This window comes from Emydura macquarii, unplaced genomic scaffold (assembly GCF_026122565.2).
Source record: "Emydura macquarii macquarii isolate MOO-44397 ecotype Brisbane River unplaced genomic scaffold, CSIRO-AGI_Emac_v2 contig_3287, whole genome shotgun sequence".
Lineage (NCBI taxonomy): Eukaryota > Metazoa > Chordata > Testudines > Chelidae > Emydura > Emydura macquarii.
In genome coordinates, this window is record NW_027133424.1 from 3,363,445 (window position 1) to 3,380,500 (window position 17,056).

At 51.8% G+C, this 17,056-nt stretch overlaps 1 protein-coding gene across 1 annotated transcript in view; it reads right to left on the reverse strand.

The window, feature by feature from the left end:
• Positions 1–17,056, reverse strand: part of PAPPA2 (pappalysin 2) — a 165,108-nt gene that overhangs the window by 98,017 nt on the left and 50,035 nt on the right. The window contains exons 3-5 of the mRNA XM_067532408.1: positions 12,813–12,958; positions 2,732–3,025; positions 152–344 (exon numbers count right to left, since the gene is read on the reverse strand). Coding sequence (XP_067388509.1) covers positions 152–344; positions 2,732–3,025; positions 12,813–12,958 — 633 coding nt within the window. The remainder of the gene's footprint in view (positions 1–151; positions 345–2,731; positions 3,026–12,812; positions 12,959–17,056) is intronic.

A 17,056-nucleotide genomic window follows, 5' to 3' on the forward strand; every position in this document is an offset into this window, starting at 1 on the left:
TCAGGGGTAGGACTACAAAATTGGTCCCCAGCTGAACTGATCTAGAAGCAAGAGGCCATCAAACACGCTGGCAGTTTTAGTTTACACTGGCTTTCTGGCATGTTCAGCAGAGCATCATGTCCGGGACTATCTAAGTGACGTTGCCTCTTACCTTTCATAGAGAACGCCGCTGATAGGAGGCAGCCAGTGGATGGTGAGGGAGTCTTGGCTCTGCCCAATGACAATTGGGGGCATGGCGATCGGAGTGGGCCTTCTGCTCTGGCTCCATCGCTGGTACACCAGATCCAAATAGCAATGCATTCGAGCCACTTGGTTTGGGGTAAAACTGTCCGTGCAGTCATCGTCTGAGAGAGAAAGAAGATGAGGTAGTGTGGAATGGAAGAGAGAAGGGATGGAGGGGACTTGTTGGTGACACGTTTTGAGATTCACATGTGAAAGGCATTATATAAGTGGTTACCATTATTAGCAGTATTCATTACTAAGTACAGTCCTGTTTTAAGGCTCTCCTGGAGGACCAGACAAGAAACATGCCCTAGGTGAGAGAAAATCCCTATGGCTTGTCCAACATGACTCCTCATGTTATTTCTCCAGTCTGCCACAAGATGGCACTATTTCAGCAGCGGTTTGTTTCACTGACCAGACCTCTGGATTGTTTTCATGGGACCTTTCAATGACTAATCACCTTGTTAAGCCACAGCTGTGGAGGTGTGGGGGTGTGATGGAGGGGAGGGCTCAGAACGCATTGCAAGGTTGGCTTTTTAAGAAATTAACAAATGGATGAAAATCAGTTGCTCTCATCAGACTTTGTTAAGTCTAGAAAGGGCATCGCTGTTTGTGATGCCACGCAGCTGCCAGGAGGAGGCAGACCAATCATTTCCATCTGCTCAATTGCTCTCCTCCAACAAACGCACAGAAGGAGCACACAGAGCCAGAACCAAAACTAATGGCACGGCTTCCATGGAGCTATGCCAATTTACATCAGCTAAGCTTCCAGCCCATAGCATGTGCCCATAGCACATCATCCGATGTACAATCCTGCATCCAACAGCTGCCACAACCTGATGCTATAGGAAAGGTGAGGAATCCCATAAGCCAACCAGCCCACTGTGCAATGACATGGACGGCGTGTGGGAAGAGTACTCCTTCCTGAGCCCAGCAGGTGACCATCTTATACCTTGGAGCATGAGATTTGATTCATCTGAGCTTAGTGCATGCATAACGGCATGTGTTATAATCAACCATAATATTTGCCAGCCAAGTGTCACGAATAACTCGTCATGCATCAAAGCTGCTGCTCTGTCTAAAGCACCTCTGCCTCAGAGTTTCGCCATACACAAGGGACAAATCTGGAAGTCAGTTGGAATTTGGAGGAGTCGGACTGAGTGAAGTCTTTAGGATCTGGCCCATTTCATTTACTGTCAGAAGAACAAATGTTGGTTATATGGACATATGGCACCTTTCAAACCAGTGGTATCACAAAACACTTGAACAGTGTAATGAATTATTTCATATCAGTATGCAGTGACGGTGCAGGCTAAAGTACCAGGCCGTATGGGCTCAGCCATTACCTTTGCATAGTCTTGGACTTAGGACACTGGTTTTCTTCGGAGAGGGAATGTTGACCCAAATGCTGACACATTCCATTGATTCTGCCCCAAAAGTGCCAGAGGGTTTTTACTGGGCCAGACCCCCAGCTGATGTAAACTATCAGAGTTCCAGTGACGTCAAAGGTCTTGTGCTGATTCACAGCCACCGGGGATCTAGCCCTTTATTATCATTTGAATTACAGCTGAAGCTAGAGGACACAGCCGAGATCAAGGCCCCACTGCAGTAGGTGCTGTACAGACACATAATGAGACAGTCCCTCCTTTGGAGAGTTTACAATTGAAACAGACACGGGGTGGGAGAAAGGAAGCATTACTACCCTCTGTATCCATTTGTCTGGCCACCATGCAACGAGAGAGAGCCCCTCTAACCAAGCAGCCCACCATCCAGCTTCAGAGAGAAAGGAGGGGCGTTGATGGACTAAGTCACCAGTACTCGGACGCTCACTGCTCCTAGACTAGTGTGTGTCATTGTATCCATGGAGTAGCAATGGCAATGTTCTCAGCTGAGTCCAGGGACCTGAATCTCATCTCACCTGCACCAGTTTCACATCACTGATGCAGTGGAGTGCATCTGACAGGCACTGGTGTGAGAGGAGAACTGACCTGGTGCATTCACAGAGGGAAGCCTGATTCTCAGAAGTGCCGAGCACCCACAATTCTCATGGAAGTCCATGATTGTTGTCGGTGTGCTGCACATTTGGAAATCAGGCCACAGATGATTTAAAATTAGGCATCCAAACCCATAGTAGGTACTTAAATAAGACATTTATTTAGGTGCTTAAATATGGATTTAAATGCCTGACCTTAGGCACTGAAATTCCCACATGTTGGTCTCAGTACTTTTTTGGTCATCCAGAGAAAGTCAAGCAAGAAGAGAGAAAAATCACTGATGCCAAGAACAAAGAGGTGAGCAGAATATTGACTACATACTAAGGGCCAGATCCTTGGCTGGTATAAAGTGGAACAGCTCCAGGGCTTATTCTATGCCAGTTGAGATTTTAGGTGGGCTTGGGTACCCAAATTCCAGAAAGGAAGGAAATATCCAGGGAGTGAAGAAACAGACTGAGGGGAATGAAATACAAGCTGAATTTCTAGCAGAAATAATCCCCATTCCCTTCCATTACCTGTGTAGCTCATGTAGTTGTTGAATGGTGTTCTGGAGAAGTGGGTGTGGCCACAGGAGTCATTGGTAGGGTCTGGATCTCGGCAGAGTTTACTTTTGAGGGTAGGTGCTGTGTCGGCACAGAGGTCTCCAGTCTCCATGGAAGGTGCAGTCTCTCTGCAGGGATCATCACAAGATTCCCTTTCACTCACACCCTTAAAGACATGGTAGAGTCCCAGAATATGTCCTACTTCATGGATCATGGTGTTGGTATGGCCAGGCATGCCATAATAGGCTGGATTGAGGACCACGCCACCTGGAATTGCAAGTACATTCAGTGTCATTAAGAAAGAGACGTGGGGAAGCAACTACCTCCAATCTCTAATGGTTGAGTCCAGCTAATACTCATTTCTCAGTTTGCTGAGTGATCACAAACCAGGTGTTCGATGCAAGACTGACTTTTGTGAAGTCAGAAGGCACTCAGTGCTTTGCAGGAGTTGATCAGCACCTCACTGGGTCAGGTCCTTTGATATTCCACACCTGCGTCGTCAGATCATTTCAGCTTTAGTGTCTATTCTGAGATAAAATTCTAGTTTACAGCCTTATGTATCCTCTAAATGTATTTCTGACCTGGTGCACTCAACTGACATGCAATGCTCATGCCATGAGAGTCTTGACTTCTCCCCGGACACTAAGGGCTACATTCAAAGCCAGGTGCAGATCCAAAGAAGATAGTGGAGAGGGGCCTACTTACACCAGGATTGAATCTGACCCTGAATACATTGGGATTTTCAAGCAGATGAGCCCCAATGACATCCTATGGGATCTGTGCTCCTAACTCTCTGGCATGCTTTTGAAGTCCAGCCCTTTTTGTTCGATGGAGTTTTAGCGCTGGTAAAAGTGGCTAGACTGATACACTGGAGCCTGTTGGTCATAACACAAGCTTCCCTGGTTTTCCTCACCAACAGGCCCCACAGAGATGGTGAGAGGGTAGGTTATCTCCACACCCAGGTGATCCCTGGTCTTTCTGCTGAGACTGCCAACAAAGTTGGAAATTAGATGGGGACCTGGGGGGCAGTACAGACACCTGTTGATTAAATGCAGAACTGAGACCCACCAACTCGCTCCTCATCGCTTCCTGAGCCCACAGTGGGGACACCCAAGTCACTAACTGAGATGAATGGGTCCAGAGTCAAGCCTACTAAGCCATTCCCCACTTTGAAGAATGTGTTTTCTTCTTTCTTAAAAATGCTATGTGGGTTGATGCTTACACAAATCACGGGGCTAACAGCACTGATCTGTCTGCCTGCGTCGTGCTTGGCTCTGAACATGAGTGTTCCCCCGGCACTGTCCCAACACACAGCAACCTTTACCCACTGCGCCCTCTCTCTTCTTACAGGCCTGTCTGAGCGTCTGTCCATACTGAGGTCACGGGGGGTGATTGCAGCACGCGTAGATAGACCACAGACAGCTTTACTCAAGCTAGCTTGGGTATCAAAAGCTGAGAAGCCGTGGTAGCACGACCATCGGCCCCAGGACCACTGGGCAATTATTCACGTGGGTAGCCCACGCTCCACCCCATGGCTGCAGTGCAGACATACGCCAGGACAAGTTTGATCTTCATGCTCGATGGATCAATTGGCTACTCCACTGAACAACCTCATGGTGTCGCAACGCTGGTGTGTGAGCTGCGGTACCAGGGTTGCTAGCGTTTGCCTCAAGCCTGGGAAGTAGAGGCATTCCTTCTGAGGCAGGGCTTGATTCTGATTTCAGTGTCACTGGATTTACACCCAGGAGACTCTGACTATTTCAGTGGAGCTGTGCCAGATGTCTACTAGGGTGTGACTGGAATCAGATACACAGGGCTAAATTCTGCCTTATTTACACCCTAAACAATCCTTGGAGTCATAGCTTTTAAATCTAGAATGGACCACCAGATGATCTAGTCTGACCTCCTGTATCTCACAGGCCACCAACACCACCCAGCCGCTCCCATACCAAGCCCAGCAACTGGAATCACACCAAAGTAGTACAGCCCTCAGAAGACCCCAGGCAAATCACAGGAGGGACTGAGGAGCACAAATTCCCTTCCAACAGCAGGGAACTGACAGAGATATCCCCAAATGACACTCCTGATCCCAACAGGGTTGCGAGAGGCTGGGTTAGCAAGGGCAGGATTTGGTGTAGAGGGCCGGAATTTGCTCTCTGTGACACCAGCCAGAATCCAGAATGACCCCACTGGGGTGGCTCTAAATTGACACAAGTGCTATAGAGAGCAGGTTGCAGACCCACGAGGGAATTCATAAAATAATAATAATCAACAACAAAACGACAGCACCCATGTAGCTCTTTACACATTCAGATATGGCACTGTTCTGTAGCTTCAACGCTGCTGTCGGTTGTTTTTCCTGCTCTTCCCCCAAGGTATCCACTGGCGTGTAAACTACACGTCTTGCGTGCCAGCAACCAGATTCACAGTTACTCCACAGCTCCTTTGTGTTGGTGCAAAGGGGCCACAAAGTAACTACATGGGCCTGGGTGAATGTTCCCAAAGCAGAAAACACCCCCTCACATCCCACCGCCTCTGCACGCCTCCTCCCCTGCCAGAGCCATGCCGGGGGGGGGGAGGGGCGGCAAGGGGGTGGGCACGATGCACTTCTTGTGGGCTCTGCAGGTAGCTAATAAAAGTGAGCTAGAGAGAGACAGCGACTGAGATTTGAGGGTTCTCTCTCTGTGCCCACCTGCATCCATCATGTTCTTTGCACTACTGGTAATAACAGGATGTCACTGAAAGCAGAGACTCCCTGCTACATACACCTTAGCAATGCCTAGCTGCCACAAGCCCCCTAAACACGGAGGGTACGTCTCTCCTGCAATCACAGGGAGCGACTGGAGCTCCAGCTGACATACCTGAGCCAGCTTTAACCCAGATAGCTGGGGTCTCGAGGCAGTGAAGCTGTGGCTCTGCACATTAGCACAGGCTGTACAAACCCGCCTGAAAACGTAGGGAATTACTCCCCGGGAAGCCTGCGCTGCCAGGACCCAAAGCTAGCTTGTGTATACCTACTTGGACCACACTCACCCCCCAGGACTACGGCAAAGACATACCTTAAGACAGCTGGTTTGCAAGTCAGAGCAGCCCTCAGGGCTGCCTTAACCAGTGTCAGGGGCCACAACCGCCTCCAGCTGTTTCACAGTTGAGGGGCACGGCCCTCGGTGCTCAATGGCTGCGCTGGGCTCTGCACTGACCCAGGGATGAATCGGGGGCCCAGTTTGGTGCAAGTTACGTTGTTTGACCCCTTCCTCCCATTTTCTGAACAAACTGCATCCGACATGCAGCTCACACCACTCTGCATGTCCCAGAGGTGTCCCCGGACGCTGCACCCCAAGGCTGAATTTGGCCCAAAGAAGAGACCTTCTTTCACATGCCAGGGGCAGGTAAGAGAGGGAGGTTGGTCAATGGAGACACCAACAAACCAATGCAAAGCATCTTCGCGTTTCAATCCAAACAAAATGCAAGAGAAACAAGCCTCCAGCCAGCCAAACCCAAGTCTGAGTGAGGCATGAGATTCCCTGCCCAAGAGCTGGACGGGCAGAAAGAAAGCAATGCTCAGAAAGAAATGAATGGGATGAGAAAACCCTGCACTGATCCCGCGGAGCTGACCTCAAGGAATGGGAAACCGATCCATTCGGGTCTGAATGCGCAGGGCACCAGAGGCCCTGAAATTTAATATCCCCCTCTTTGAGCTGCTGAAATTTGAAACCTTTCCACCGGAGAGGAATAAAGAATTGTTCTAATAAGGAGAGAGAGTTGCTGCAGAGCATTGGCCAAGACCCTATACCTGATCTCCCCACCACCGCCCAAAGGAAAGCCAGTTTTCATTAAAACTGCCATTGGTGTCTCCTGCTTCTCCCATCCCTCCCCTCCGTCTTATGCAGTCCTGTGGCACCGATTTCACTGGGCTTTAAATGAAATTCTCACCTCAGGCCTACAGGCTGGAGGTGCCGAGCGAATGCGCTCACAAGAGCCCTTGACATCAGCTGAGCGAGCTGACCCTGATCTCCCAAAGGCTTGTGACTTCACATGGTCCCAGCAAGCCAGAGACCTCACATAGAAGCCTAAAAAGATAGAGGTGCTGAGTCACGGATGTCCCGGAGGCCTGTGCCTTGACGTAAGCCTAGGAGACTAGACGGGATGAGCCAGTGACATCCCAGAGGCCTGTGCTTTCATGTCAGGCTAGCAAGCTAGAGGTGCTGTTCCCATGCTTTCCCTGAGGCCTGTGCCTTGACATAAGCCCAGCAAGCTAGAGATGGGGAACCAGAGACCTCCCACACTCCTGGACCGCACAATTACCCCAGCAAGCTGAAGAAGCCGAGCCAGCGACCTCATGGCAGCCTGGCCTGGGAGACCAGACCTGCAAGCTAGGGGTGCTGAGACAATCAACTTGCTCAGGTCTGAGCCTGGAGCTCTCTCAGCAAGCTAGATGGGTCCAGTCAATAACGGTAACAAAGGCTTTTGCATCGACATAATCCCTGGATGGACGAGTGATCTCCCAAAGGTCCTGTGCCCTGATATCAGACCAGCCAGTTACAAGGGCTGAGCCCGGAAGCTAACCGAGGCCTGTCTACTTGGGAGGCCCCTTTCTTCTACAGAAAGATCTGTCCTCCCTGAGTCCACCTCGCTCTCCAGGGGACAGAGAGGAAGAGGAGAGCCCCCCCCAGCTCTCCCTCAGCGTGAGGGAGAAAGAGAGGTTGGCCCCAGCCTCTCCCGGCCAGAATCGCGGAGAAACAAAACGGCACTGTCTTTGGGAGGGGCCGTAAAGAACAATCTCCACTGCCTGGAGACTGCAGAGGGGATTTCAGAGAAGAGTGTAACCCATCGAGTCGGGGCTTGCCACACATGCACACCCTGATTCCTGGGGAAAAGCACAAGGGGATCTCACCCCCCCACACACACACATTGCTGCCAGCATTCAAGGACTCCACTATTACGTAGCGCCCGACAGTTCGCACTTCCAGCAGCACAGTGCCTCCAACCACAGGCTGGGGCTTTGTGGCAGTACTGACTCAAAAGGGAAGACAGACCTGAATCACCAACACCCCTTTCGCAGCACCTGGGCTTCCCTCAGTGGCCTCCAGCCCAAGGACCATCTCCTGCTTCTCACCCTGGTCAGGGACAGATACTGTAGAGCTCTGGTTCCCAACCGCCATTGGTCTGTAAGCCGCACGATGGTCAAAGAAAGTCAAGCTGCTGCCTACCCAGTGAACAGTGCAAAGGACCATTGGACTGGGGTGCTGAGACGCATTTTGTGGGGCACATATCCAAAGAGTGGGAGAGCGGTTTGTGGGGGACGCTGAGCCAGGGATGCTAGAGTAGGGGCTGGAGATACCAAGGGAGGGTGGTAGAGCTGGGGTCAGGGGCTGGACTGGGGATGCTGTGGGAGGGTGGTACAGCTGGGCTGGGGGATGGGCTGGTGGGGTGGGGTCTGGGAGCGCCAGATGAGGGTGGTACAGCTGGGCTGAGGGTTGGGCTGGGGGCCAGGCAGTGCAAGGAGGACAAGGGCTGATGAGGCATCTCCTGGCCCTCTCCTTGTGCCCACTCCCTGCACAGGGTACAGCTCCCAGGCAGGAGCACAGCTGGCTCCACTGTACCTTGAGGTGCTACCCCCTGGGTCCTGGAGCTGAGCGCTCTGCATCTGGAGAGGAGGGGCTGCTCTCAGACTGGGTGGGGGTGAGAGAGGCCAGAGCAGAGACCCAGACAGCACCTACAGATGCAGCAGGAGGAGGGAGAGAGACAGCTGCTCCTTTGCTCTCCTTGGGACTTACAGACCCTGGGACTTTACTATTCTCAGCCAGCGCAAGGTCACCCATGTAATGCTCCCTCCTCGCCGTGTGCTGCTTTGGAGACAGGTGTCAAGGCTCCAGAACGGATCATAAGGCACTAATGTGCTCACGAAGGAAACTTTTCCAAACCCTAAGGAGTTACTGGCTGGCTTCCAGCCTGAGGCAGGAAGGCAGGGAAATGTGGAGAGCCTTACTAGCCACAGAGATGTCTGACCCTCTCTAGAATCATTCTGTGCTGAGTTCTTGGCCTCTACAGCTTGCGGCTGTGAGTTCCAATGGTTAATTATGCAAATATAAGAAGTACGTGTTTTCATTAGTTTGAATTTGGTTGCCTTCTGGATGGATTTCAGGTTGAAAGGATCTAACACTAACTTGAGAGAAAAAAAAAAAAAAAAAAAAGAAGAAATCACAGGGATGTTGTGATTATCCTAAAACCGGGATTATTTTAAACCCAGGAAATTCAGAGTTAAGTTTAAATTTATAGAAACATGTTAAGCTAAGAAATGTACCATTAAGGAACTTAAACCAGCTTACTCTGCCCTGTAGGGATGTCATGGACTCAAAGGAGGTAACTGGAGGTTCTTCAAGATGTGTGGTCCGTACTGTATTCTGCTGTCGGTTACGCACGTGCGCCATGTGCCCAGAGTCGGAGAACTTTTAAAGCAGTGTCTGTTGGTCTGTGCTTGAGCTCTGGCTTGCCTCGTGCTTCTGACCTCTTCAGATCCTTCTCCACTGTGAATCAGAAAGATCGGAAGCAGAAGTGAAGGAAGGCAGGTAATGGAATACAGATGGGGACCATACTTCTTGAAGAACCTCCAGTTACAGGTAAGTAATCTCCTCCCCTTCTTTGAGTGCCAGTCCCTATTGTATTCCAGTGTGGGTGGCTGACAAGCAGTACCTAAGTAAGAGGAGGGTGCGAGGGTGAGGACCATAGGGTTGAACAGAGATCCACCGGCCCAAAGGAGTCCTCAGCTACTGAGTCCTGCATCAGGGCATAATGTTTTGAACACGTGTGGATGGAACTCCACATGGCTGCTTGACAGATGTCTAGGAGGGGTGCATCCTGAAAGGACAACACGGTTGTTGCTTGTGCTCATACCCCTATAGGGGAAAGTAGGTTCGAGAGCTCATAACAGAGTAGAATGCAGCTGGGTACCATTTTAGAAATTCTTGGGTGGAGACGGCGTGCCCACTGACTCTCTCTGCTATCGCAATAAACTGTCTCAGGGACGTCCTGACTGTCTTGTCTCTGCAGGTAAAAGGCCAACGTAGACTCCACTCCCTCAAGGCACATTCTTCTATGTTCTTCTGCAGATGTGTACAGTCCCAGGAAGAATACAGGTAATGAAACGGATTGATTAAAGTGAAATTCAGAAACTGCTGTAGGGATAAATGTGGGATGTAAGTGTAAGGAAACTTTATCTTTATGGAACACAGTGAATGGAGGGCATACCACCCTTGCTCCGAGTTCATCGACCCTTCTAGCTGAAGTTATAGTTACAAGGAAAGTGACCTGCATGGAGAGAAGGGACATGGAGCAAGTAGCTAAAGGCTTAAAGGGGAGCCTTGTTAGTGCTGAGAGAACAAGATTTGGGTCCGTTGGGGTGTGATCTTTCGAGGAGTTGGGGAGGTTCTTATGAGGACTTTCCAGAATTGGTTGGTTAGAGGGTGTGTGAAAATGGAGTCACACTCAGGAAGAGGATGGAATGCGGTGATCACCACTAGGTGGACTTGCAGGTAGCTGAGGGAGAGACCCAATGTCTTTAAAGATAGGATTGTCAGATGAGGGCAATGTCCACAGCTTCTCACACAATGCCTCTTAGCTGGGTCCAAGTGGAGAAGTGTTTCCATTTAGCTAGGTAACATTTTCTAGTGGAGTCCTCCCAGCTTACCCCTTTTCCAGAATATTAGTAAATATACGAAACATCACCAGAACTTTTGGCAATACCCATACCATCAGTCTGCCCCGTTAAAATGTGACCATTTATCCCTACTCTGTTCTCCTATCTCTTAACCAGCTTCTGATCCATGACAATACTTTGTCTCTCATTTCATGTTTACTTAGTTTCTTTAATAGCCTCGTGTGAGGGACTGTGACCCAGATTCTCAAGGTATTTAGGTGCCTAACTCCCATTAAAGGTGCCTAATGCCCATTGCTTTTGAGGAGCTGGACCTTTGTCAAAGGCTTTGTTTTTAAAAGTCCAAATGAACTACCTGCTTGTTCCCAGGCCTCTGCTGGAACTGAGACAGATACGTATGCTACAATGTATGAATGCAAAGCTGTTACCCTCTCTCGCAAACGCAGCACACAGAAAAGGAGAAACGGTCTTGAATCAAAGCCTTCAACCTATACCTGAGTTTTAGCAAAGTTCAGATGCAGATTCAAACTTCACAGCTCTGGCTCTAATGCCAGGCTAACCCCCACTCTACCCCACGCCAGGAACTTTAGTTGAAGATCTTGACTCGAACATTGCAGCTGGTGCCCAGCTCTGCTTAAGATTTCAGGCTGGACGAACCCAGAGGTAAAATCAAGACTACCCTGCCACCTTCCCACACATCTCTTAGTGAACAAAGCAACAGAGATGTGCACTGGGAAGGAGCTGGGAAAGGCCTGGGATGAAGGGAGGGGGATAGGGGACACACATGGATAGTCAGAGGGTGTTGAAGACAAGGAGCATGACTGAGGAGCTGGTTGTAGGAAGATTAGTGACAGTCACAAATGGCTGAGCCTTGAAAATGATTTTTGGAAGCTGACAGAATGGATTTCACAGAGATTTGCCTTCCTCAACAGGCGACTGGAGCACTTTGCAGCTGAAAACCAGCACCAAAATCCCCTGCACTTGGTGCATTCAGCACATTGAGGAAAGGAAACTGGTAAAAATAACTTTCAAACAGAGCTCTGATGGCCGTGTAAAACTTTAAAGTTTGAACATCCCACACTATAAAAGCAGAAGGTCAAGGTCTGGTGTGCAGGTGCCGGGAGCAATTACTTCCAGTTACTTAAGTGTTGCTCAGTAAGATGTTTTGACTGCACAGTGTAAAGGGCTCTGCCAGCAATGTCTGAGAGTGGAAAAAGGGAGGGGAGGTAGGAAAAAGAGAGGGAAATAGAAAAAAAAAAAAAAAAAAAAAAAAAGACATACATAAGAGCAGGAAGCATGAACCACATGTAAGTACCTTTGGAGGAGCACCTCCTGCTAACCCCTCTGTATTGGGGCTGACTTTAAGGGCCTTTTCCCAAGCTGACTCAAGTCCGTGGGAATCTTTCCATGGACTTCACTGGGTGTTGGATCAGGCTCTAAAAAAAGTGACTAGACCTGACATTTGTACTGACTGTTATCTGCAGAAGCCGTCGGCGCTAACACCTGCTGCTGATGGCCTGCTCTGGAACCATTCAAATCTCTACTTTAGTTCTTTTGCAATTAAAAAAATGAAGCCTGCAAATTCTACAAACAGCTAATCTTTGCAACCCAGCGTTGCTATTACTGCAGCCCCTGCTGCCCCTCTGTGTGCGCTGCCCCAGTGGGTGAGTTCTGTCTTGCTGTAGGACTAGACAGAAACCATGCTGGGGTGGAGGAGAGAACAGGCACACACACACATCCCGGAAACTGCACAGCCCATGCAGGGCAGCCCTACCGACCTCCCCATGCTGGCCGGAATTGTAGCCCTTCTGCTCACAGAAAGAGAAAAAGGAATTTTTCTGCACCTCTCTGCAAAGCTTCTCATTGGGCTCACAGTAATAAGTTTGGACGGATCCATATTTTATACTAAGCCCATCACTTACCTTCTTACTCTCAAGCTCCCTGGAACATCCGCACCGCCTCTTTTGGTACGGCCAGTCAGCGACCTTCACCCAGGCCTGACGCCCTCATTAAGAATCCCTTGCCTCTTTCCAGATGAACCCCCAATCACTGCTCCCCTGCAGAGGAGCATCTGTCCAAAGGAAGTGAGCTTCCCAAGATCCATCCCCACCCCAAGGGGCTGGCTGTCTCAAGTATAGCAGCCCCCCGGCTGGGAAGAACACAGGACTTCTAGCTCCTACGCATAGGCCTCTGCTGTATACTCTGAAGGGCTCAGGGGGGATCCAGAGCCTGCTCAAGTCAATCGGAGTCGTGCCCTTGACATCAGTGGGCTTTGGATCAAACCCCTGGCCCCACTTGCCTTCTGGTGCCCTTTGAGGGCAGCAGCAGGCAGCTGCCCCTGTGAACCAGCCACAGAGGGAGACGCTGACACATGGGAGTCATGTGGGGGGACTGGCTTACCTAGGTGGCTGAGGGCCTCTTTATCCCATGGCCAGGTGGCGGCACCGGCCAGCTCCTCCCGCACCGAGCTGGCGAAGTAGACGTTGAGGAAGTGTGTGCTATTCAGTTGCAGCGCCTCCTTCAGCTCCTTCACACTCATGTACGCCCTGCAGGGACAGGGAACGGGAAACAGTCAGCAAATATCTCAATGCAGCAGGAAGGAGTAGGATTGTACCAGACCGGTGTAGGACAGACAGAGCCCTGGGAACAACCAGAGCAGAAGCAGACCTGGAGGATCCATCCTGTGAGTCCCAGTGCCTTCTAGGAAAGTCTGCGAAGGCGTGGCCAGTTTTAGGGAGACGTCCAACCAGATGGCTAATTCTCTGTCTTAATGCTGAGCTGTATCACAGTAGTGAAGACGCAATTAAACAAATATAAATAATTCTCACACATTATACTCACTTCCTACTAAGACTGAATTCTGCTCTTACAGAAGGTACCTGTCCTGGGGAAGCAGGAATCTGGGGGATGTCCAAGGAAGAGTGAAAAGGGGGAAGGAGAGAAAAATGAGGACAGGAGAGAGGAAAAGGGAGGAGAGATGAATAGGTGACTCCAGGGGAGAGAGGAAAGGAAGAGACTACCCCCACTGGGGGGGAGGGAGAGAAGGGGACTTGCTCTAGGAAAGAGAGAAGGGGGAACTCAAGGGAGAGAAAGGGAGTTAGACAGAAGGGAGAAAGTATTAAAGCTCTCACTGCTCCTGCATGCATGAGCCCTCTTAGCCACTGCAATATTGTATAGCTAGACCCCACAGATAATAGGGACACCATTTCTGTGTCCACCCAAAGCGTACAGGGTCTTAGCCACAATCCACTGCAGTCAGTGGAAAGACTCTCATTCACTACAAAGGTCTTTGGATCAAGCCCTGAGGGACCTGGAGCAACAGATTCCTGGGGGAAAACACACCATCACGGGAACGTATCGTTTTAAAGAATAAAGATACGGCACAACGCTGATAAATCATTAATGGTGAAAAAGGCCTCATTTATCACATGCTATCATGATCTTTCCGAAGCAACTGGCAGCTTGTAAGTTACATGGTAGGGAAGATATTGTGAGGGGAATGCAACCACTTCTCCATACTGGGGATTAGATACCAGTGGGGCTTTTTTTCCCCAGGACCATTCATGCAGGCAAACAAAAAATGTAACTGTACTTTATTTACCAGCTTTCAAGAAGCTGTATCCTATATTGCATTGCAGCATTCAGTGATGGCAGAGGGACCAAAAAACTAAGCACGGGCCAGGGTGAAAAGATATTTTCCTCTCTCATATCTGAAATGGGAAGAAGAATCAATAAGACTGTAAGCCAGTTGCACCATCCAGCTGCGGCGTCGCGACCCTTCCTTGGACCCAGGCTCCGAGGAAGGCCACAGCGTCTCCCTTTAGGGGGATTAAGCAGTGCCTGTTCGCAAGTCTTTAGCCCTGGCCACCAGCGGGGCGGGCTGACAAGCAGTCTGGTGCCCCTGGCCCTCAGGCAGGCAGGGGCAGGTAAGCAGTTTGCAGTCCCTGGCTCACAAGCTGGGCAGGGCTGGTTGGGTAGTCAGCAGCCCCCGGTCTTCCCACAGGGAAGACGGGGCCAGTAGAGCTCGGAATTCTTTGTCTCCCAAACGCAGAGGGTAGCACTCCCTCTCGGGGTCATTAGAGAAGGGGGGAGGGGAATGCAGGCCCACCTGTCTCCACTGTGTCCCAGCCCAGGGCCCTAACAGTGGCAAAGCCGTTTGCCACAGAATCAGCAGGGCTCCAGCCGCAACACGCTGATGGGGTTTAGCCCCTGACTCAGCCACTGGCTAGCCGGCTGTCCCTGTGCCACTTCCTCCCTCCAGGCCCCAGGTACCTATATGCCTCAGTTTCCCTCTGGATCACTGGGGTACACTGCGAGTGGCAGGCCCACAAGTCCCTCCCCGTCGACCAGCGGCAGGTCCGGGAACTCCTCTGCATCATCAGCGGAGGGCAGCTCCTCCAGGTCCCAGGGGTTCCTCTGGTCCACAGGGTTCCCTCAGTTCCTCCAGGTCACGGCTCGCCTCACGGGGTATTTCCCACCCACGAGTCTCGGGTGGTTCATCCCAGCTACCAGGGCCTGGTCCAATCACTAGGGCCCGGCAATCCAGGCAGGTTTTGGAGGCTCCGCTTGGTAGGGCAGTTGCTCCAAACAGCTGCTCGGTCGGGGTCAGGCCTATAGCAGTTCCAAGGGGGAGAACTGAGTGGAGGCCTGGGGGACTTCCCAGATGGATCAGTTGATCAGATCCTCCAGGGGGAACTTCGGGAGCATATGCTTCAGCGTCCGATTAAATCGCTCCACTAACCCATCGGTCTGGGGGTGATATATCAAGGTCCGGAGCTTCCGGTACCCGAGAATGTTGCATACCTCCCGAAACAGTCGGGCGGTAAAATTAGTCCCCTGGTCCATCAGGAGCTCCCGCGGTAGTCCCACCCTCACAAACACCTTGACCAAATCCTCCAGCCACCGTCCAGGCGGTAGCATTCTTTAGAGGAATGGCCTCTGGGAAGCGGGTGGTGTAGTCCATCAGGACCAGGAGGTACCGGTATCCTGCCACGCTCCGTTCCAGGGGCCCAACCAGGTCTATAGCCACCCGTTCGAATGGTGTCCCAATCAGGGGGAGAGGCACGAGGGGGGCCCGCAGAACTCCTGTTGGGGCCGCAAGCTGGCATTCTGGGCAGGAGGCACAGTAGTCCCGGACCTTCCGGTGCACACCAGGCCAATAAAAACGGGTTAGTATCCAGGCTAGGGTCTTATTGAGACTCAGGTGGCCTGCGGCCAGGATGTCGTGAGCCAGTCGCATCATGACCTTCCGTGGGTCCACAGCACTATGAACTGGGCACAGGAGGTCTGAGTCTGGGCATCCCGCTCCAAGCGATAGAGCTGGTCTTGTCGTAATTCAAATTGTGGCCACTGGGCCACCCGTGGGGATCGGTCACCACCCAGTCTATGGCGGCCAGTTGATTGTAGGTACGGCTGAGGGTGGGGTCTTCCTGCTGGTTGCGGCAAAAGTCAGCTCCTGGTTCTCTCAAGTGGGGTGGATCCCTTCACGCCGGAGGGGGCTCTCCTTCCTGGGTCGCCGTCTCTCGGGTCGGTTCCGCGGCGGGATCCATCTGTTCGTCTCCAGGGGGCAACTCCTGGGGGGTCTGGTACTTCCGCCTCCGGAGGCCCCTCATCGGGCGTCTTAGCTGCCTGCCTGTTGGAGGACCCCTGTGAAGCCTGGCCAGTTCCAACCTAGGATCACGGGGTACGGGAGGCGAGGTGCCAGCCCTACTGGTAGCACCCGGGTGGCTTGTCCGATGGTCCAGGGGATCGACAGGGTGGGATAAAATTTCAGATCCCCATGGATGCAATGGAGGCTGAACTGTCTGAGGACCTGCCTGTCCTCAGGGACCAGCCCCTGCAGAATGAGGGTCTGGCCACATCCGGAATCTACCAGGGCCTCCAAATGCCGTCCAACTATGCTGACTGTGATCATCGCTTTGGAGGCTCCGGCGGGACCAGATAGTCCATACAGGCTGGTGTGTCACGGTCCCCCCAGGGCTCGTCTGCCCAGGTGCGGGCACCGTGGGCATGGCGGGCCTCTCTGCCACCAAAAAAAGTCCTCCATTAGGCATACCACTCCAGCCAGGGTGATGGGGTAATGCCTCATTACCCAGGTCCTCCCTTAGGCAGGCAGGATGCATAAAAACTGTTCCAGCATGACTTGCTCTGCCACCACAGGTGTGGCATGCTCCTCTGGCTGGAGCCAGTGCCAGCCGGCGTCCCGAAGCTCTTGGGCCACAGCCCGAGGACGGGTCCCAGGGGGATATGTTTTCTCCCGGAACCAGCGCCGGAATGCTTCAGGGTTTATATCCAGGGCATCCAGTATTGTGGCCTTCATGGTCTGGTAGTCCTGTGCTTCATCATTGGCCAGGGTCTGGTAGGCCACCTGGGGAGCCCCCGTCAGATATGGGGCCAAGAGGACGGCCCATTGGTCCGGGGCCCAACCCATGGTGGTAGCCACACACTCAAATGTTGTCAGGAACGCCTCCGGATCATCATCAGGCCCCAACTTTGTGAGGCGTAGCTGTGGCCAGGCCGCCAGCAGTGGCCGGCCCTGGAGTTCCTCCGGGCCCGCTAGTCTAGATAGCAGGGCACCCAGCTGCTGAACATACTGTCTTTGCAGTTCCTGCTGCTGGGCCCCCAGGTCCCAGATTAATTGCTAT